General features: G+C 51.6%; 1 protein-coding gene across 3 annotated transcripts; it reads left to right on the top strand.

The window, feature by feature from the left end:
• Positions 1–1,965: 1,965 nt before the first annotated feature.
• Positions 1,966–20,585, top strand: MFSD4A (major facilitator superfamily domain containing 4A). Of its 3 annotated transcripts, XR_010467575.1 has the most exons (11): positions 1,966–2,446; positions 7,843–8,041; positions 8,174–8,413; positions 12,258–12,426; positions 13,961–14,076; positions 15,080–15,253; positions 16,487–16,634; positions 18,006–18,076; positions 18,210–18,330; positions 19,506–19,694; positions 20,376–20,585. XR_010467575.1 is itself a non-coding variant. In XM_021291421.2 (10 exons), the coding sequence occupies exons 1-10, from the start codon at positions 2,217–2,219 to the stop codon at positions 19,568–19,570; spliced, it is 1,533 nt and encodes a 510-aa protein (XP_021147096.2). In that variant the 5' UTR covers positions 1,966–2,216; the 3' UTR covers positions 19,571–20,585. The 3 variants fall into 3 exon arrangements, 2 of the variants coding, with proteins under 2 accessions (XP_021147096.2, XP_064894700.1); XM_021291421.2 differs by having other exon boundaries at positions 19,506–20,585; XM_065038628.1 differs by lacking the exon at positions 1,966–2,446 and adding an exon at positions 2,484–2,776 and having other exon boundaries at positions 19,506–20,585.
• Positions 20,586–20,964: the final 379 nt, after the last annotated feature.

Below are 20,964 nucleotides of genomic sequence, written 5' to 3' on the forward strand. Positions count from 1 at the left end.
AACCGTGCCGCGCTGCCGTTCCTTCATTCATTATTTCCTTTGCAGTTTGCAGCAAGCGCAAAAATGTGGGTGTTTAATTCATTGCAAGCACAACATTGATTTCAGCTTGGAAAACAGCCTAAAGTGCCTCCTTGCAAAGCTAATCCTGGCATTGCATATACTCATAATCCCGTGGCTTGCATTTTTATGAGCTGCCTCTGAAGATCTGAGTTTCAGTATGCGGAGCCAGAAAGGATCTGTGTGTTCTTCTGCTGACTAACCCACCTACGCTTCGTTTCTTATTTGCAAGCATGATTTGTGTTATCCCTGATAAAATGGCCTGATATTCCTGGAAGCAAGGGTACTGGCATTTAGGCCGTCACTTGGCAAAGTGGGGTCGGCTGTTGTAGCTGGGGTAAGGGTTGTACAACCATTTGTAACCTCTGGTGCCTGGATGCTGCCTTTTCAACTAGGAGCGGATGGACCGAGCCTGCAAAGGTGTGGAAAGCATTGCTCAGCCATTTTATAGTTGGGGAAGTCAAGGACCAGAGAGGTGATGCTACCAAGTGATGGTGATGTGGTAATGGAAGCCAGGAGCAGAGTGCAGGTCTCCTGACTCCTATCCTGGGAATGGGAGAACCAATATCAGGACTGACATCCAGAACGTGGCCCAGGGGTAAAGCCCTGTGAGCCCTTTCTTGGGCTACGGCACCTGGTGTGTGTATGAGAAGGATCTGCTGTTTCATCAAGTAACTCCAACTCCAGGCACATGGACAAAGAAGGTCAGGAAATTACCTTCCCAGCGGCATTTTGATGGAAAGGCCTTTACTGTCACAATCATTCATCCCTCTTGCTGTTTTATCCCCATTAATGGATGGGGAAAGAGAAGCCGAGATAGCATGCGGTGGTTTGACTGGTCACTGCCCAGCAGGGAGAGCCTGGGGCTGTGTCTCCCAGGCCTGTGCACCAGCCTCCCCTTCCCCTCCATCCTGCCATCCAGGCTATTAAGGAAGATGGTTTATCACATAATGAGAAAACCTGATTTCCGGTCGTGCTGTTGACTCACTCTATATAAGCAAAGCATTCCTTTCTGGCCCTCAGTTTACCCATCAGTAGAACAGAATAACAACATTGCTCCATCCCCGCAGGCAGCTGAGCTGTGCCTTTAATTGTTTAATGGTTTCAGGGCCATGACAGCCACAGCAGTTTTCCATTGGGGCAATCAGAGGTTTTATTGCCCACCTGTTCTACGCTATTGCCCAGAGTCACTTTATTCATTTTGGTGGCGGAAGGAGATGTGATTCTGTTCTCCTTACTCTGGGAAGACTCCAGCAGATGCCACAAACAGGGAAGAACAAGGACTGCAATGCAATTTGAATTAGCTAAACATTAAGCTATGTCCAGGTAGAAATTAGCACCTGCAGCCCTGGAGCAGCATTCCTAAAGGTCACAGGATGTGTGAGTACCTGTGTGGGGTCTGCTGGCATGGGAAAGGATGTGGTGTGCAGCCCTGGAGCCAGCCCTCTGTCTGAGCTCCATCGATTCTGCTTTGCCTGGAAAGAGTGTTCTAAAAATTGCTAGTCTTCCCTAGCTAAAGTAGGTGAAATATTTATAAATCCATCCTCTAGAGGAGACCTTTTGCGTAAGCATCAACCACTCCGACTTTAAAACATTCACCCCCCCCGCCGCCCAAACCATCTTGTGCTTCTCAGCCAGAGAAGGGGCAACTTTAATTGCATTTGTCTGGAATGCTTGTACATATTTAGGGGTACGGGAAACTATCGAGAAAGGGGATTTCTGGGCTTCCTCGCTTGGCTGTCGCATCAGAGTGGCTGCAGCCGAGTGTCGTTTGTGCCCTGAGGTGTGGACCACGCAGCGGGGTCGTGGGTGGGGGCTGCCCTACTTTTGGGAAGACGCTGCGGGGACACCGGGGTGGTGATGCTCTCGGGCTCCTTCCAGCCCCCCAGAGGGCTGCGCTGGAGCGGAGTCCGCGCGGGGATGGCGAGGGGGCTCCGCCCCGGCCCCGTTCGGCGCAGCCCCGGCCCCGGGAGGCGGCGGCGGTTCCCGGTCCCGGAGGCGGAGCCAGTGGCCGGCGCGGTGCCGCGGGCTCCGGAGTCACATCCTGCAAAGGCAGGAGCGAGGGCGGCGGCGGGACCGGGACCGAGAGAACAGCGAGAGCGGGGCCGGGCGGCGCCGGAGCCGCATCGCCGGGGCCGCCCCCGCTCCGCCGCCCGAGGATGTGGTGGGACGAGCGGGTGTCGGCGCGGTTCCGGAGGAACCTGCAGCCCACCCTCACTTATTGGAGCGTTTTCTTCAGCTTCGGCCTCTGCATCGCGTTCTTGGGGCCCACGCTGCTGGACCTGCGCTGCCAGACCCAGAGCTCCCTCTCCCAGATCACCTGGGTGTTCTTCTCGCAGCAGTTCTGCCTCCTGCTCGGCAGCTGCCTCGGAGGGGTCTTCAAGAGGACGTAAGGCACCCGGAAAACTCATCGCACCTCCCGTGGGGGGGCTGAGCTCCCCACAGCCCCCCCGCTTTCCTCCCAGACCGGGGGTGGGCAGCACCAGGGGCTTTGCCTCCCTCCCGCGTTCTCCCGCTGGGTTTTTTTGATGGGATGCTGTGGTCCACGGGGGAAAACCCGAGTGAAGCGTTTCATGTGTGTCCCGGAGGGTCTGCAGCCTGAGCGGCTGGGAGGGAGGGGGCTTCCCGGGAGATGCTCCGGGGGCTGCTGCTCCCCACTTCTGCATGGTTCCGAACCCTTGGAGGAAAGCTGCCGGTTCCCCTGGAGCTCAGGACAGAGGTAGCATGGGCGTGAAGTTACAGCCTGAACTTCCTGGAGGGTACTTTCCTTAACCTGATTGCTTTTCGCAAAAATATTATTGGCAGCCTGTTCTAATAACCTCGGTGTCAGAAATCAAGGTGGTGTCGTGTTCAAATCTGAGATGTGAGCGGTCCTCGTGGTCCTGCTGCCGGGGGACGGGGACACAGGCAGTGCCTGAGTTGTGTGGGGTGGCCAGGGACAGTGACATGCCCCATGGGCCAGCGTGAAACCTGGACGCAGGAGGGATTTGCACTGAGCCTTGTGTCCAGGATGTGTTTAAAATAAATAACACACGATGGCTCAACCCCAAAGATTGCCAAACAGGCATTTGATTTGAGGCTGGATGACAGCTCTGCTGAGAATCAGCTGATTATTTACATTGTCACTAATTCTTCAGGCAGTGATGTAATGTGCCAGCTCCGTGCCTCTGATAGACACGTCATATATATGTTTAACATGCATATGCGAGCATTTTGCATTAGTCTTTCACTACTTTAAAATGCCTAGTTAAAAATGTTTTCTTGAAACTCTTGTGCATTGGGTTAGCTCATGGAATGGCATTAGAGCACCTGCTAACTTGCCATCAGGGTACACTGACCTGTTCTGGTGCCCCTGTCTGGGGGCTGGTGGATTACACAGACCCATTTGGGGTTTGGTGCTAGGAGACTCCCAAACTTTCAGCTCTGCAGCCACATCTTGGGGGCAAAAGAGCATTTGTTGCTCACTGTGTTATGAGCCAGGATGTGATCGCAGCCTCTGGGAGCAACAGGGCTCTTGCAAAGTGCCTGTGAGCCCCAGTGTGGAGCGGCAGCCCTGCCAGGCAAAGAGGGAGGGCACATTCTGGGTAGTTGTAGCTTCTGAGTCTTGGGGAGGTTAATCAGAGCAATGTGACGTACGAACATGTGGGTTTGGATAAGAATATCAACTGTTCAGGCTCTGAGAGCTCCTGTGCTATGCCCTTTTCAGGGACAGACGATCGAGCTGTCCTGCAAAGGATTTCTACTTCTGGGCCATGCTGTGGGATCATAAATCAAATTATGCTGGTCCTAGTGCTGGGCAGGGAGGATCACCACATGGGTCATCTGCTCCAGTTAGAGATGGAAAGCTGCTGGTAGAGGATCCCAAAGCATCGCCTGCCTGTAAGCCAGCTGAGCCAAGGTCTGGCTGCAAGCTGGGCTTAGTTCATAATGCCTGAGGAACACAGTATTTGTTGCTTGCTTTCTGTTAAAATACGTGTTGTTCTGAGATGTGTGCTCTGAATGATGGACTCGCGAGGGAAAGCTGTGTTGTTACTGGATTCTGCGGCAGAAGTGGGTGGCAGGACCTAAATAATGGTTTGGTTCCTCTCACCAGAGAAGCTGCTGAGCGCTGGGTTGTAGGCTTGGCTCTCTGGGCCCAGCTGGAGTCCTGGAGCGCGGAGACAACAGAGCGTAACGTGGCATTCATCTCTTCTGTAACTCAGCGCAAGCCTGGACCACAGGAACCAGCTCCAGAATTCCCTGTCTGGCAAGATTTCAAGGAAGAAGAAAGTTTGCTGTTGCAAGTTTCCCTGAGTGATGTAGAAATGCGATTATTGCCTGCGGGGTTCTGCCCTGGAGAACTGGGTTGGCTGTATGGTCCCTTCCCCGGCTTGTCGGGAGGCGCAAAGGGATGAGCAGATCGCCACGAAGCTGGAAGGTGCATTGGTTAGATTCCCGACAGGCTGCTGCTCCGCTTGGGCTTTGCTGGGTTGTAATGTAGAGCTCTGCTGCAGAATGCGGGTTTTTCCCGGGTATTTGCAGGAGCGGGGTTGGGGTTTGGGAGGTGTGCGTGCCCCGGTTCAAACCCTCGTGCTGCCGGGGTGTTGGTGGAGGTTCCTGGAGCAGTGACAGACCTGGCAGCAGCTGCTGCCCTTGGGGACCTTTGCAAGAAGCACAATGAAATCTCTCATTTCCTGATATCACCTGGACTAGGTTCTCAGAAGTATGTGCTGTGAGAGTGGAAATCCGGCCAGCAGTGATGGGGTGGGAGTGCTGAGACGGCTCAAAACCCGGCCTAGACCCTGCCCAGGCCCAGAACGCCACGTGGGATCGACCCCGAGCTCCTGCCCCACAAACTCCAGGCCGAGTGCTGTGCACCTGCACCCCCACCTCTTGCTTCCCTCACCTTCCCCTTTTCCTTTCCCATTTGGTTGGATTTTAAGTTCACATTGTAAAGTTAAATTCACGCTCCCTTTGCGTGGCTCCGCTACACACGTTTGTGACAGAAGTACCGGATTAACTGACCCAGTTTGCTTTTTGCACCAGCAACCCAGGCAGTGATGCTCCCCAAGCCTGGCTGGTGGTTCCTGCTGGAGACAGGGGTACCTGGGGCAGATGTGGGATAATCCACACCATGCTCTTCCTCCGTGTCCTCACCCTGTCCCTTTAGGGCTTGGGGTTTTTTAATTACCAGTTTTTCAAGCCTGAATTAGCCTGATTATCATCATTCTTCTGCATGTGAGGGCCTTAAAAAATGCTCCCTGGGGTGGGGAAAATCATAGATGAAGTTGAGGAGTGTTTGCCCAACAGAACAGCAAGGTGGGGGTTTGTATACGCTGTGTGGGAAGGAGAGGGGAAGTTTTGCTGGCTGACCACAGGATTGTATTAACCACCCTGATCCTAGAGAGGAGAAACCAGCAATTTCTTCATCCCCCTTAATACTGGGGGCAGCAGGGGCTGGGGGCTGCTGGTGTTTGCAGGGGCCTTGCAATTGTTTTATTAACACCTGGCTGCAGGCAGGAGTTTTTGCTCGCTGGGGAGAAACAAGGTGATCTTTTTAAGGCTTTTTACGGACATAACATCATCTGCAATTAATGTTTAACTCTAGTAATGAAGGTGCTCCCCAGCCAAGCGCGGTGCTGTGGTTGTTTTGCGAAGGCTGCAGAAGAGCAGAGGTGTTTCTGGGCTGGCACGGTGCGTGATTCCCCGTCGTTCCCCACCTCGGGTTTGCCAGCCGTACCCTGGAGAGTGCAGCTTCGTCTCTCCAGGCTCCAAGCTGCTCCTCTCTCATTTGCTGGTTGTTTTTCCTGCCGTGACTGTGCACATCTCGCTCAGCTCCCTCCCTCCCCCAGAAAATCCCATGCTGGCTCCCTGTTGTGCTGTCAGAGGAAGATCAGTAGTTACGGCTTTGCAAAACCTCAGCTCCTCCGCTGTGGTTTGGCCGGTGGGCGAGCGAGGCTGTGCCGGGAGGTGGGAGCACACCGAGGTGCTGGCACAGCCAGGTTCTTGCCACCGGGCAGCAAAATAAAGAGGAGAGGTGCCCTTGGCCTCTTTTTCTGCCCGGTGCTGTTGGAGCGCGGTTTAAGCAAGGAGCAGGATGTGGTTTGCAGATGAATGATGGCCACGCAGAACCGTGGTGACATGCCTGTTCTGGATGAGCGGGCAGGGCAGGAGGGCTGGCAGCGTAGGTGCCTTCTCGTAGCCCTCTCCTCCCTCTCTGGAAAAGCGTGAAGCTGATGCCAAGTGAGCCGTAGGTGTTTTTTGCTTGCCTGTCCATACTGGGGACACACCTGTGCATTGCCAGCCCTTTGCTGTGGCCAGACGGCTGTACCCCACATCGCCCAGCAGCAGCCCCCCAATTCCTGATTAGCAACTCATAGCAGGGTGCTGGGCATTGCAAAGATTTCCTACCAGGGTTTGGGACATGCCTGTGCTGCTTGCTCTACTCTGTGACTTTATAGTCCCATCTTTCTGCGAGTTTCAGCGTTTCGCTGTCTGGTCCCTGTTTCCTTCCTTCCTTCCTTCCTTCCTTCCTGCCTTTGCACTTGGCAGCTCTGGAGCAGCGCGGTGCCAGCCCGGGCGCCGTTCTCCAGCGAGCTGGCTACCGCCCGGCTCACAGCGAGAGCCGCCTGTGCCGCTGCCAGGCTCGAGATATGATGCATCAGCTTTACCTCCACCACACGCATCCCTCGGGCTTCTCCCATGGACCACGTGGGCTGGAAAGTGGCTGCTTGCACTAGGAACAGCAGCAGCACCACAGGATCCCAGAATGTCAGGGATTGGAAGGGACCTGGAAAGCTCACCCAGTGCAATCCCCCCATGGAGCAGGAACACCCAGATGAGGTTACACAGGAAGGTGTCCAGGCGGGTTGGAATGTCTGCACAGAAGGAGACTCCACAACCCCCCTGGGCAGCCTGGGCCAGGCTCTGCCACCCTCACCAGGAACAAGTTTCTTCTCACATTTAAGTGGAACCTTTTGTGTTCCAGTTTGCACCCATTACCCCTTGTCCTATCACTGGTTGTCACCGAGAAGAGCCTGGCTCCATCCTCCTGACACTCACCCTTTAGATATCTGTAAACATTAATGAGGTCACCCCTCAGTGTCCTCTTGTCCAGCTCCAGAGCCCCAGCTCCCTCAGCCTTTCCTCACACGGGAGATGCTCCACTCCCTTCAGCATCTTCGTTGCCACATCCCATCTCAGCATGGTGGGGAAAGGGGTGATGCCAGCAGAACAGTGACAGCACAGGGCATGGAAAGGGAGCCGCAGTGGCTCCCTGGTGCTTCCTGTGAGGCAGGTCTGGGATGATGTGGATGCCAGCAGTTCTCTCCCTGCCACGAGCTGGGATTGCACAGCAGCTCTTGTCCCTGCTCAGCCTGCCAGTGCAATACAGCCCTCCCTCAGAAAAGCCCTGGCGCTGCTCAAAAGTCATGATGCATGTACCCCTATCCCTTTCCATCCCCACATGTACCCAGTTAACAAGGGAAGGTTTTCAGGCCTTATTCTGCTTTGAAATGTGCAGAACATGGGTTTGATGGGATGGTTACTCTTCTACACGAAAGCTGGATGGAAGATCTGCCTAGGTCTGGCTACAGCTGTGACGTGGAGACCTGGGGGTGCAGCACGTCCCTTGTCAGAAGAGCATGTGCTGGAGTTGCATTAGTTGGACCTACAGCGTGTGGGTGCATCTCCTGCTAACACCCACACCGCCGACTGCCCTGGGGCTGAAAACAGGAGGCAGGGCTGTGGTGTGGGTGCTCCTCGTGGTGGTAATTCTGTCCTGTCTTCCCTTTTTGCCTGTCTCAGGTTGGCTCAGTCCTTGTTTGCACTCTTCGCCTCGTCGCTGGCCATCTCCGTAGTCTTTGCCATCATCCCCCTGTGCCACAATGTGGTGGTCCTGGCTGTGGTCATGGCTGTGGCAGGACTGGCCATGGGTTGCATTGACACCATCTCCAACATGCAGCTGGTGAAGATCTACCAGAAGGACTCAGCTATATTCCTGCAGGTGAGCGTGGAGCCCGTGTCTCCCCCTGGCTGTGCTTCCTCCCTCGAGGAAGAGGAGTGAGGGGCTTGGCCAGTCTCCCTACAGAGAAGAGCAGCAAACCCCCCTTCTCTACTTGCGTTTCACCTCTTGCAGGCCCTTCATTTCTTCGTGGGCTTTGGAGCACTGCTCAGCCCACTGATCGCTGACCCCTTCCTCTCAGACACCAACTGCATCCTCTCCAACTCCACGGCCAATGCCTCCAGCAACCTTCCACATATCCGCAAGTCCCTGGTCCCACACCACCCGGGCAACCTGTCCCATTACGACCTGCCGATGAAAGGCATGGTGGTCACACGCGTCTCCTACGCCTTCTGGATCATGGCCCTCATCAACGTAAGTGCTGCAGCTGGAGTGGCCCCAGCTGTTGTTGGGGATGTCTCTGCTTCTCGGATTTGTAAACTGTTGTGTTTTATGGTGTGGGGTGTTTCCAGTGATGGAAGGAGGCGTGAGGATCAGCAAGGGTTCCTTTTTTGCCAAGTGCCCGGTTTCCAGCAGGCACAGGAGATAGGAGGGCAGGACTCTAAAGCTGAACCAATGGTGACCGCGCCATCAGATGTGATGGGGTCAAGGTACCGTCCCCTGGGATTTGTCTGATCTCCCTGGATGCGAGTTGTGCCTCCAGCATCCCCTTGGCAGGGGCTCAGAGCCGCAGGGCTGAGCTGGGTGACGTAGGGACAGCTCAGCGCGAGGGTGATCTGCAGCATCTTTGATGGGAAAACGCCCGTTGATGAACTGAGTTACTGGGACTGAAAGCTTGATTAGGGGGGCGGTCTCTGCCTATTTGTTTTCTTTCCCTGGTGCTTGGCAGCAGGTGTAAAAGCTCCATGACCCTTCCTTTGTGAGAGAGATGGGATTTTGTGCCCGTCCTCTCTCATCACCCTGCCCAGTCCCAAAGCTGATGTCCAGCAAGCTGCCTTTGCCTGCAGGCATGGGCTCTCTTTGAAATCCAGCCCTGTTCCTTACCCCCGAGTTAATACCCAAACCCCAGCATGGTTAAATCCATCCAGCTCACTGACATGGGGAGGAGAACAGGCAACTGAAACAGCTGGGCCGGTGCTATAATGAGTTTTTTTGCAGTAGTACTAAAAAAAGATGCTCTCTGCATTGGAGAAGCTGGCTTTAATTACCTCTGACTCTGTGTACGCCATGGGAAATGTGCTTTTAATTACACCCCAACGTTATCTATTTTGCCAGTCAAACCTGAGCAAACGGATTTAATTTTGAAGGCAGCGTTTAATATCTTCTTTGAACATGACAACGCGTCCGCTATCTGGAGCGTGGATGGGAGGGTCCCGTGGATATTTTGGGAGCTGGATGGGACCCCAGGTTGAGTCCAGCTTAGCAGAACATAAGCTGGGCTTGTGCATCGCTCCACACTCAAGTGCTGGTGGTTTGCACGTTGTGCACATGTGGAGTCGGTTCACAACAGGGAGTCCCAGGGTGCTGGGAGATGGATGGTTTTTGGGATGAGGGTTGGGTGACGAACATCCAAGGAGTGGGGAGTTGGATATACACAGCGCTTCAGTGCATCCCCTTGCCAAAGCCGAGCTGTTATTGTCTTTCCTGACGCCTCGCTGAGGGAACCGACACAATTCCTTATTTAAACTCAATAACCCAACCCACTGGTTGGAGATGCTGGGCGCAGCTCCGCTCCCAAACTGCTGACCCCTTCTTTAAGTTGTAAATGTCAGCGGAAGATGATGGTAATTGGTATTTAAAACCCCAAGGAAGTGGGTGAAATGAGTAAGCTATAGAAATGGAAACCAGGACCGGCAATGTCATTGTAAAATGGTCAAAACCACATCTCCATCCCAGTTTTCACAGGGCTGTGTGTTTTCTGACAAGGCACAAGCCAAAATGATTCATTTCAATCTCTTGCTTTGTCTAAAGTAGAAATATCTCAGTTTGACTTTGGCATAAACGCAATGTGTAAAGTCGACAGAATAAGTTGTTTGGATGTTATCGAAGCAAAATGTTTTTGCTTTAGTAAAATCAAGTGGTTCGACATTTATCAAAACGAAGTGCTGGGATGACTCACGGCCAAAATTTTTCATTCTAAGACGAAATTTTGGCTTTTCATCCAAAAAAACCCCTATGTTTTAAAATTGAGTTTCCCACGAAACGGAAATTTAATCATCCAGCCCGTTCCAAGGGGCTGGAGATCAGGAAAATGCTCCTCGGCGAGGGACGTGTTTGTCCGGAAGGTGGTTTCCCGGGGGAAGCGTGGGACGCTCTGTTGTGCTTAGGTTGCTTAAAAGTGGCCTGGACACAATAGTGGAGAATGGTCCCGTGCTCCTGGGGGGAGAGACTGAAATAGAAACTGAAGATGCCTGGATTATACCCACATTTAACTGCGTGATGTAGCAACTCGTTGAGTTTATAATAACGGTTAAAAGCTGCCAAGGGGAGGGGAATATCCCCGGCTATTCAAGCAGAGCTGGAGCATCACATCTGGGCTCTTGTTGCCAGCTTTACCCTTCATCCCATACAGGCTCCCGGTGGGATGCTTGTCCCCCCTCCTCCTTGAAATAAAGAATAACCTGCTGAAAAAGGCAAAGCCGAATTGCCCTGGGAAGACAACCTGTGCAGGACACAAGGAACCTCCTTTCTTTTGAGCTCGATCCTTTGCTTTTTCCCACTTTCTTGAGCTGGTTTTAGCAACGAGGATCTGGGGAACAGGGATGTGCATGCAAACACATGCATATCGACCAGGAATTGGGGGAGTGCAGAGCTGGGGCCCTTTTCTGCACAGGCATCAAGTTCTTCTTAAGGTTAGAAGTGTCCAGAGGCTCTATCTTTAAGGGCAGTCCCTCTGCATGTTTTTATTTGTTTTGGGGTGGTTTTTTTGCAAACTCTGCAATTCAGAAGAATAAAATCTGGTCCTGACCTCCGGAAGGATTAGAACTATCAAGCAAATGCATTTTTCTTCCATGGGACCGAACTAACTGTTCCTATTCCCATTGTTCCCAGAACAATGAAGTCCTCATAAATGAATTCAGGCAAGAGAGGCAGGGTGGGGAACTCTCCATACATTTAAATCATGCCACGAGCCGACAAAAGGCAGGAAATTTAGAGCTAGAGCTCCCGCTTGCTCACAGACATGTCAAAAACAAGCGCTTGGCGGCTGGAGAGTGAGTCGGCACTTAGGATTTCCTGGCTTTCTCCCCCAGTTTGTTGCAGAATAAACAGCGCTTGGTTGTGGTGGGAGGAGAAGGGAGGGCTGGCGAGGGGCAGACCCAGTTTCATTTGCTTCTCTCTGTGTGTTTTTTGGGGTTTTTCTAAAAAAAAGGGAGGACACAGGGGACACGATGCTGTGGCTGCTGTGCGATGGAGCCAATGAGCTGGTACAAGCTCATGGTCCCCGGGGGTGTTTGCACCAGGGATAAAGCCCCGAGAGATGGTGCTGGCGGGTCTGTTCTGCACTGGGAGCATCCCTGGGTGTTTTGGGGGTATCTGAGATGCTCCTCAGCTCCAGGTGCCACCGAGGGGCTGTTTGAAGCCATGGCTGTGGTGGTGCTGTTGTTGTTGGGAACCACCAGCTCCTCTCTCCTGAGATGCTGAGAGACCTCTGCTAATGACCAGGGGTGGGCACAGAGGTCTTGGAGCAGCTTGTTCTTCCCTCATAAAGAATTTCAGCTGCAGATCTCACCTGAAAACTGTTCTGCTCTCCACGGGCAAAAGCTGCTTTTCATAATTATAATTCTTCAGGTAGAAGTGACAAAATGCTTGAAACCAGAAGATTTTGGGTTTGGAGGGCTAGCACGGTGCTTCATTAGATTTGTATTTATTAACAGGTGCTTTCTGTTCCAGTGTCTCTGGTCTGAATGGTCCCCAGCCCACAGGGACTGGCAGGAGATACCCGAGCTGTGCTCTACATGAGGAATCTTTGCTCTCAACTCAGATATCTCTTCCCTTTCCCTTTCCCTTTCCCTTTCCCTTTCCCTTTCCCTTTCCCTTTCCCTTTCCCTTTCCCTTTCCCTTTCCCTATCCTATCCTACTTTTCCTCCCTCCCAGCTCTCCTAACAAACCTCGGTGCCTTCTTCCCCCATCACCACCCCCCTCCTTGCTCTCGGCATCAGCCGCATCCATCGCAGACGCCGCATCTGGGAAACCGGGACGTACTTTGTGCGAGGCTCGTGTCGCCTTCACCTGCCCCTTCTCCCTCTTCCTCCTGCAGCTGCCGGTGCCCATCGCGGTGTTTTTCTTGCTCTACAAGGAGCGGATGGTGCCGTGTTTCAGCAGCAGCAGCCACCCACTGCTGTCGGCTGACGAGCTGGCGATGGAGACGCGGCCCCCGGAGAAGGACGATCTCTCCACCAGCACCCAGAGACCCCTGGCAGCAGGAGGTGAGCGGGAGGCACCTCTATCTGGTGGGTTTGGAGGGATGGGCAGCAAACAGGTGGAGAATAAAGCCGCATTTCTAAGCATGTCCATTGAGTCCAACCAGTTAGATCCATCAGTGTTGCCCTGTCTTCCAAAACGTACACATGGGAGTAATCCAGGAGTACCCAGACAACCCAAAAAGCCAATTTGTTGCCCTCAAATTAGGTGGCACCCCAGGCTGTTTTACTCAGAGCTGTCTTAAAACTAAACCTGGGCTCCCAAGTCGTCTAAGCCCACATGAAAGTTGTGCCGCAGCGTTTCCTCCTGGTTTTGGGTCAGGTTTTGCGCTGGCTCCAGTTTAAAAGTGCCGCAGAACGCTGCTTTTTATAAATCCGAAAGGAATCGGGACAGCGCCCTTGTTTGAGGGGAAAAGTTAAACTCCAATAGTTTGCTCTTGAACTCGTGACTACACCCTGTTTTGGGGACAATAATAGCATTGTTCTTTGCTACCCAAGAGAAATGTATCGCAGTAAATTCTTCAGCTAAACAGTGAATCTTGGAAGTAATAATCTAAGGTTATCAGAGGAGTGCTTAGTGTTATTTCAGAAGAGGTGGATTTACCTGAACAATAAAAGGAAATCTTAGGGAATACTTGAAGGCAGTTCGAGATGTAGCGAGTTGCTGCAGGGAAGGATCACGGGTGTCCCTAAGGGAGCGGGTTCTCCGGTGCCTGATAAGGTTGTGCTCATCCAACAGCATTTCCCTTAGCTGAGATGCTGATGGTTTCTTTCCCCAACCCAGCTGCCCATTTTCCTACCAGCCCACTGGAGCCTCATGTTCTTCAGATCTCCGTCTTCCTCTTAGATGCAGCTGAGATTAATCCCTGACAGCTGCGTCCGTGCTGGCAAAATCCCTCCTTCCCCAGAGAAGTTGAGACAATTTCATCTTTGCCGTGCGGGAGCGACTGTCTGACCCGCACAGGACTGCAGGTGCTGTCACTTCCCCCCCAGAACGGGGTGATAAAAACACAAGGACAGGAATTCTTGCTGTCCTGCCCCCCAGCTTTGGCACGTTGTGGTTCCCAGCAACGCTAGTTGTGTGTTTATCACCCTCTTTCCCAAAGTCGGCTTGTTTGGTGCAATGTGATGTGAGCTTCCCTGGGCAGGACTCCGCTGTGTGGCGGTACAAAGGGCTCCAAGCACGATGCTCCGCTCTAATGGGTTTGTTTCTATTTACTGTGAGAGTGGGCCAGCAAGGTATGGCTCCTAAATGGGAAGAGCAGCACAAGCAGCTCCAGTAAGAGAAGCAGCGAGTATCCCAGAGAGCCAGGATCCCCATGTGTGCACAGCAGCCCATACAAATATCCATCTTCCTTCTGGAAGCATGTGGGTTGGTAAAGAAAGAGGTGGTGCCAGCAGAGTGCTCCGCGTTGCTCACGGTCCTCTATGAATCTCTGTCTTGCAGCTGAGCACAAAACAAATCCCCGTCGCGGGCTGGCAACCACCCGGCCCCATGGGGACGTTCCAGCTAAGTTTGATTTGCATTGTTTTTCACCAGGTCATGATGACTTATTTAGCTGCTGCCAAAGCAAAAACTTCAGAGGGGCTTCTTACACCTACTTCGCAGTCCACATCACTGGGGCTCTTGTTCTCTTCATGACTGATGGGATTGTGGTGAGTCCAGCTGCTAGATGGATCTTGTCTGGGCAAAGCTGTGTGGTTTGTTTTCTTCCAAATCACTTGTGACAGCCCAAACCCAGCACATGTCCTCTGCGGGGTCTGCCAGTGCAGCGGGCTGGTTCCCAAGCTTCTCATTCAAAGCTAATCGCGATCAGGATGATACGTGTCCCGCTTCGCGGGAGGGTTTTGTGGCTTCTCCCAGGCTCCATGTTGTTGCAGTTAGATTGCTACTAACCCCACCAGCTCCAAGCTGGAGCTGCGATGTTGTCTACTCATACAAAGCACAGGTCTCTTCTCACTTGAGCCAAGAACAGCTTTGTTGTATTTCACGAGAAATGGTGGCTTGGTTTGATGGGTCTCCTGAGCCCACCAAACCCAAGCCAAGGGCACACGCGGATGGCGCGGTCCCTTGTCACCCTGGCTGGCACTGTCACGCAGGGTTGACCATGTGTAGCACTTCTGTCCGGGTGAGGAAGGCTCGCTCTTGGCTGGCGAGTTGCTGTTCTTTGTCTTTCAACAGTTTTGCCTCAGTCCCCTCATAGTAAGATTCTTCTGGGTCTTAGTAAGGCGATAAATAGGATCCTGAGAGGCGAGCGGGGTTACACACAGCAGCTGTAGGTACAGGAATGTTCCAGGGCCTCCACCTTCAAGGATGATCGACTCCGGGTCCTTAAGATGTTATGTTTTAGGAGTATGCAATTTGAAAAGGGCAAACAGTCCCTAGGGAAGGGAGCGTCTCTACAGATCAGAGCTTAGCCTGCATTTTACCCAGTAACGCTGTTAAGTCTTGCCCTTGTAGGAGAGCTTAAATCCTGTGTTCCGCTCCTGTCTCCAGCTGCAAACCCTGGGCAACGAGGCTCACTGAGGTTTGGTAGCGAATGCATAGGTGGGCTCTCCAGCACCACCACAGCATTGTGAATAACCGAGGGACAGGCTGTATTCGCAAAGCCTGCGCGTCACCCTGTGGATGTGACGGGCTGTTTTGTTTCCCCCGCAGGGAGAGTACTCAGGCTTCATTTACAGCTACGCGGTGGAGGAGCCTCTCTCCGTAGTCCATAAGGTGGCCGGTTACCTGCCCAGCCTCTTCTGGGGGTTCATCACGCTGGGCAGGCTCATCTCCATCCCCGTGTCCTACCGCATGAAGCCAGCGACCATGGTCTTCATCAACGTGGTGAGGCTGCTTTACTGTACTCTGGTTTTCCTCCGCTCGCCTCCAAGGTTCGGTTTCTGTGTGGAGCTACAGCTGCTCTCGCGCGGTACCCAGGGCAGATTCACAGCTCAGCGTCCAGAGCTGTATTTGCCTTCTCCTCTATGGCTGGGTCTGTGTTTGCAGCTGCCTCTGGTGCATGAGGTTGTTAAGACTCACAACTCGATTGCGCCGCTTTTCTGAGCTCAATTAATCCAGCGTTAGGTTGGTGAAAGCGCCTGGCAAAGCATTTGCCAACTTTATTCCCTTTGTCTTTTCTGACGTCTGTACAGGGAAATAAATGCCCATGTTAGCCATGGGAAAGGGGAGGCAGACAAGCCAGTAAATTATCTATTTAGGCTGTAGAAGATGTCAAAGAAACCAACGTGATGTGAAGTTGATTAAATGAATAAAACACATTCACTTGAAGAAAGGGGAAGGAATCCTTTAGGGTATGTAGGAAAGAGATGTGTGATGAGGTGGCAAGCGGGGAGTTGTTCCTGTTAAGAAACGTACAGGAAGATCCAGCAGCTCCTGGGGTCGTTTCAGCATTATAGAGCAGTGCAGTTTGATTTCTTTAGGATCCCCATTGCCCTGGTGGACATACCCACCAGCAGGGCGCGAACAATTCGGAAAAGCCAAGTCGCTGGGTATGGCAGAGCTCCCTCTGCTGACTCGCCCACTAGAGCATCTTCGGTGGTTTTGCTGTTACTCTTGCACACAAGAAACCAGAGGTGAGGGCAAGTTTATTTCCATTTAGTTGGCTCTTTGGCTTTACCTCTGTGGCTGTTTCTGAGCAGTTATTGAGAGTGAGTTAATTCTTTAATGTGTGGAATAAGACTTATTAGTGATTATGTAAGTATCATGGAAGTACTGTTGAATTTAAATGCTTTTATAAATATTATTGTATTTAAAGCTGCAGAGAAAAACTATTTTTCAAGATATAATCTTAAGTCTCTACCTAATGAAGTTGAGATTTAAGTATCAAGACAGGTTGTAAAGTCCTGTTATTAAAAAATACAAAATCCTTTACTGTAAATGCAGATGGATTTTATTTGGCTAGTTATTTCAGGTTTTCAGAGATTGTGATTTTTTTCTTCAGTATAGTTTATTTTACTTTCCAGCCTGTTTTCTTTTTAAAAAAAGAAAAAATAAAACCTAGTGCCTCTTGCCACACAGCATTTCCCTTCCCGCTGACTCTGTGTGTATTGTCCACAGGTTGGAGTCCTGATAACCTTCCTCCTGCTCTTGATTTTCTCCTACAGCGTCGTCTTCTTGTTTGTGGGGACAGCGTCTCTGGGGCTGTTCCTCAGCAGCACGTTCCCCAGCATGCTGGCCTACACTGAGGACATCCTGCAGTACCGAGGTGAGCGGGGATTCGGGCACAATGGGCACAATGGGCACAATTGGGATCACAGAATCCCAGAGTGTCAGGGGTTGAAGGGACCTGGAAAGCTCATCCAGTGCAATCCCCCCATGGAGCAGGAACACCCAGATGAGGTTACACAGGAAGGTGTCCAGGCGGGTTGGAATGTCTGCACAGAAGGAGACTCCACAACCCCCCTGGGCAGCCTGGGCCAGGCTCTGCCACCCTCACCAGGAACAAGTTTCTGCTCAGATTTAAGTGGAACCTCCTGTGTTCCAGTTTGCACCCATTGCCCCTTGTCCTATCACTGGTTGCCACCGAGAAGAGCCTGGCTCCATCCTCCTGACACTCCCCCTTTCCATATTGATCCCCATGAATGAGTCCCCCCTCAGTCTCCTCTTGTCCAGCTCCAGAGCCCCAGCTCCCTCAGCCTTTCCTCACACGGGAGATGCTCCACTCCCTTCAGCATCTTGGTGGCTGCGCTGGACTCTCTCCAGCAGTTCCCTGTCCTGCTGGAACTGAGGGGCCACAGCTGGACACAATATTCCAGGTGTGGTCTCCCCAGGGCAGAGCAGAGGGGCAGGAGAACCTCTCTGACCTACTGACCACCCCCTTCTAACCCACCCCAGGGACCATTGGCTTCCTGGCCACAAGGGCCCAGTGCTGGCTCATGGTCACCCTGCTGTGCCCAGGACCCCCAGCTCCCTTTCCCCTACACTGCTCTCTAATAGGTCATTCCCCAACTTATACTGAAACCTAGGATGCTCAAATCAAAACCGTTGCACCCAGCAACTCCTTCCCTCCTTGGGGATGCCCAGGAAGGAAGATCCACTTTTGAAGGCGATGTTGATTTGAGCTTGTGGTCAAAAAACCCCAGACTGTAAATCTCTGCTTAATTGTACTAGTAACCTCTCCAGGCAGGGATCCAGGCTGGTTCTTGGTTTCCTGCAGCTTTAGGGCTCTCAGGGATGGGCAGGAATGTCTGATTTAGAGGTTTAGGAGGAGTTGGTTTTGAAAACATCATCCAGATTATCAGTGAAGTGTAAATCCTAGTGTTGGGCCAGCTCTTCCAGGACATCTCTGCCAATCCCCATCTCTGGGGCAGCAACACAGGACGAAAACCTTTCCAGCAAGAAGCAACAGCAGCTCTGCCAACAGAGACAAGTGACAGAACAGGGGATGGTTTTGGCTTAAACTTTTACCTTCCCGCGCTGCTGTAGGTTAGAAGAGGCATTCACAGCACTAGATGGGAACATGCATTAATTATTGGTTTAAATCTTGTACGGAAAGAGGGGTGAAAGAGCAGTTTAAAGCAGCGACAGGCTGGTTCCGCTGGTCCCCGCCGCCCTCACTCGCACCGTTGATTTGCAGGTTGTGCCACAACCGTGTTGGTGACGGGCGCTGGGATCGGAGAGATGGTCCTGCAGTTACTGGTGGGATCGGTAAGTGTGGACAAGGCATTAATTACCCTCAAGCTATCAAATAATAAAGCTCTTACTGAATGCCGATGAGCTATTTGAGCGCTATGGTGACATGTCTGATCTCTCTCATTTGTTTTCTTTCCTCCAATTGCAGATTATCCATGATCAGGGCAGCTACAGTTTCCTGGTCTGCGGGATGATCTTTGGAGGCTTGGCCTTTACCTTCTACGCTTTCCTCTTGTTTTTCCACAGGATGTACCCCAAGCCCTCGGCAGGTAAGAAAGCACCAGCCCCACTTTATAATGAGAGGAAAAGGGGCATGTGCATCAATACAGAACCAGGGAGCAGCACTTCAGCAAAATGCAAGGAAATGTTTATTCTAGTGCTGCTTCCTGCCCCCTTTTTCCTGCTGTGACTTGCCCACAGAAACCTTGGCAGCCACGGCTTGGGTTTGCTTGCTTTCCTGTTGGAGAAGCAAGGGGAAAATAGAGGGAATGGTGTGTGGAATCAGAGAGGAACTTGGCAGGGTAGCGGTGAAAGCACGACCGTGCTACCACGAGTAAGTGCTACCAGGAGTAAGTGCTACCAGGAGTAAGTGCTCCCAGCACAGCCTGGACAAGCTTTCCTACACTGTTTTCTGGCTGAAAATCCAGGGAATAAGTGGCTTTGCCATCCAGAGGCAGCTGTAGCCTCGCTGGTGAAAGGTTTCTTTTCTGTATCCCCTTGGTCTGCACATGCTCTTTGTTTTTATGGAGAACCTTTCGTAAAAGGAGCGCTGTGTAAGAGGCAAGAAACTTGTCCAGGTTGCTGGAAACAGAGGCCGATGCTCTCTGAGCAGTGAAGAAACAAGTGTGGTGGGGATGGAATAACACTCGTGTTTGGGAGAGCTCGTGCACATCCCCTAAAGCTCAGAACCTCCAGCTGAGTTACCTGTGCAGGGAAGTGCCTTTTCCTCAGGTTTCCCGGAGCAGAGACTTGGGCATGGAATCCAGAAATTGTCCTAAAATCCATGATTTATTTGCTAGTTACAGTGTAGAGCAGCTTGAGCTGCTGCTTCCTCAAGAGGGACCCTCAGCGGGGAAGAAAACCAACCTTGGCCAATTCTACCCCCACAATCCCAGTCTGGGGTCTCCCCGTTCTTCACTGGGTCTGTCAATTTAAGTTCTGACCTTCAGTTGCCATTTTGCACCTGGAGAAAATAAGTTCTTGGCAACAGCCGAAACATTGTGCTGTAAAACCTGCTCTGTTCCTTTACTTATCTCCAGGTTCCTTATCATGCAGCCCTAAGGTATTTGTTTTATTTAATGAAGCAGAAAGTTCCAAGGTTCAAAGCCTGCAGGAGTTATGCTAAGTGAATTCTATATAAGCAGTTTTCAAGCGAGTTCTGTATGTGCACGATAATTCCATAAGCTGGGGCAGTTTATTTCCTACCATACCATGGATTTTGCAGATCTGGATGATGCTTCACCCAACAAACCAGCAGTAACAGATGTCACTGGACAGTATCAGCGTTAAAGAAGTGGCCGAGCCCTGGACAAGCAATAAACCAACACACAATTCAGCGTTACTGTTAAGGATGATTTCACATTTAATGACTGAATCACGCAACTTTTCTGCAATCAAAAGCACAGTTGATTGGGTAAGTGAGAATCAAGAAGACATCCTAAAACTCTGCCTCAAGCTGAGCAAAACTTTGACCAAAAAGAGACTGTAAGAGTTGGACTGAGCGTGTCTGAAAGGCTCCGGTCCATGGCAGGGGTGCTGGGTGAACAGTTATTCCTGCAAATGAACTTTCTTACCAATTCAGGACGCAGGGTGGGAAGGAAGAGCTGCTCTATGTGATGCTGAACATCTCCCCCCTCAGCCATTGAACTCAACAGATTTTTCTTTTGGCCCGTAAAGTACAGAAGCCCCTACGATTTACGGCACAATACTGGACTTGAATCAGTTTGGGTGCATCAAGTAGATGTCTCAATTGTCCAATTCCAAAGGGGTAAAACCCACACCAAATGCACAGTGGTAGCAGGACCTCTCTCTATTTGCACAGCTGATTATCGTATATCACTAAGACAGTGTCTTATTCAGCATGCTATGGCCTCTTATTAAAATCATTAGCTTGATTTTTTTTTTTCCTTTTTCAAGTCAAGAATGAGTTGTGATGGTTTGTTTTGCTTTAAGTCACTAGTTCAGCTGCTCCACTCGCAGTGTCTTTTAGGGTGGTTTTATTTCTAGCTTCCAGTCGAAGCTCAAACAGAGGTATTTGGGAGCCAGCCTCCAGCTGCTTAATCTGTGCAATACTTGTTATTATTATTAACAACAGGTGCCTTCCGTAAGGTACTTTCATACCCCACGCATGACCTGTTACAAGCTCTGAAGAAAGGACCGGCTTTAGAAGAGCGTCAAGCTGCACACCTGTTTCTCCAATGAGTGATTGGACATGTCCTTCTTGCTTTAACTGCTGTATGTGGATGTACATATGTACGTGTGTATATAAAGCGGTGTTTAATTAAAGGTGATTGATTGCTACGTTCTCAGCATGACGTAAGCCATTCCTGGCCAAGACTATCAGCTCTGAGCTGAATTTAGCAGTTGTGTGACTGCTTTTAGCATTTGGATTTTTCCAAGTGGTAGATCTTTCCTCCCATAAAATCCCTTCAGGAGCTTCCCTGGGTGGTTCTGCAGAAAAAGCCCCACACCTGGAATATTGTGTCCAGTTGTGGCCCCTCAGTTCCAGCAGGACAGGGAACTGCTGGAGAGAGTCCAGCGCAGCCACCAAGATGCTGAAGGGAGTGGAGCATCTCCCGTGTGAGGAAAGGCTGAGGGAGCTGGGGCTCTGGAGCTGGACAAGAGGACACTGAGGGGGGACTCATTCATGGGAATCAATATGGAAAGGGGGAGTGTCAGGAGGA

The sequence above is a fragment of the Columba livia genome, chromosome 22, assembly GCF_036013475.1.
Source record: "Columba livia isolate bColLiv1 breed racing homer chromosome 22, bColLiv1.pat.W.v2, whole genome shotgun sequence".
Classification (NCBI taxonomy): Eukaryota; Metazoa; Chordata; class Aves; order Columbiformes; family Columbidae; genus Columba; species Columba livia.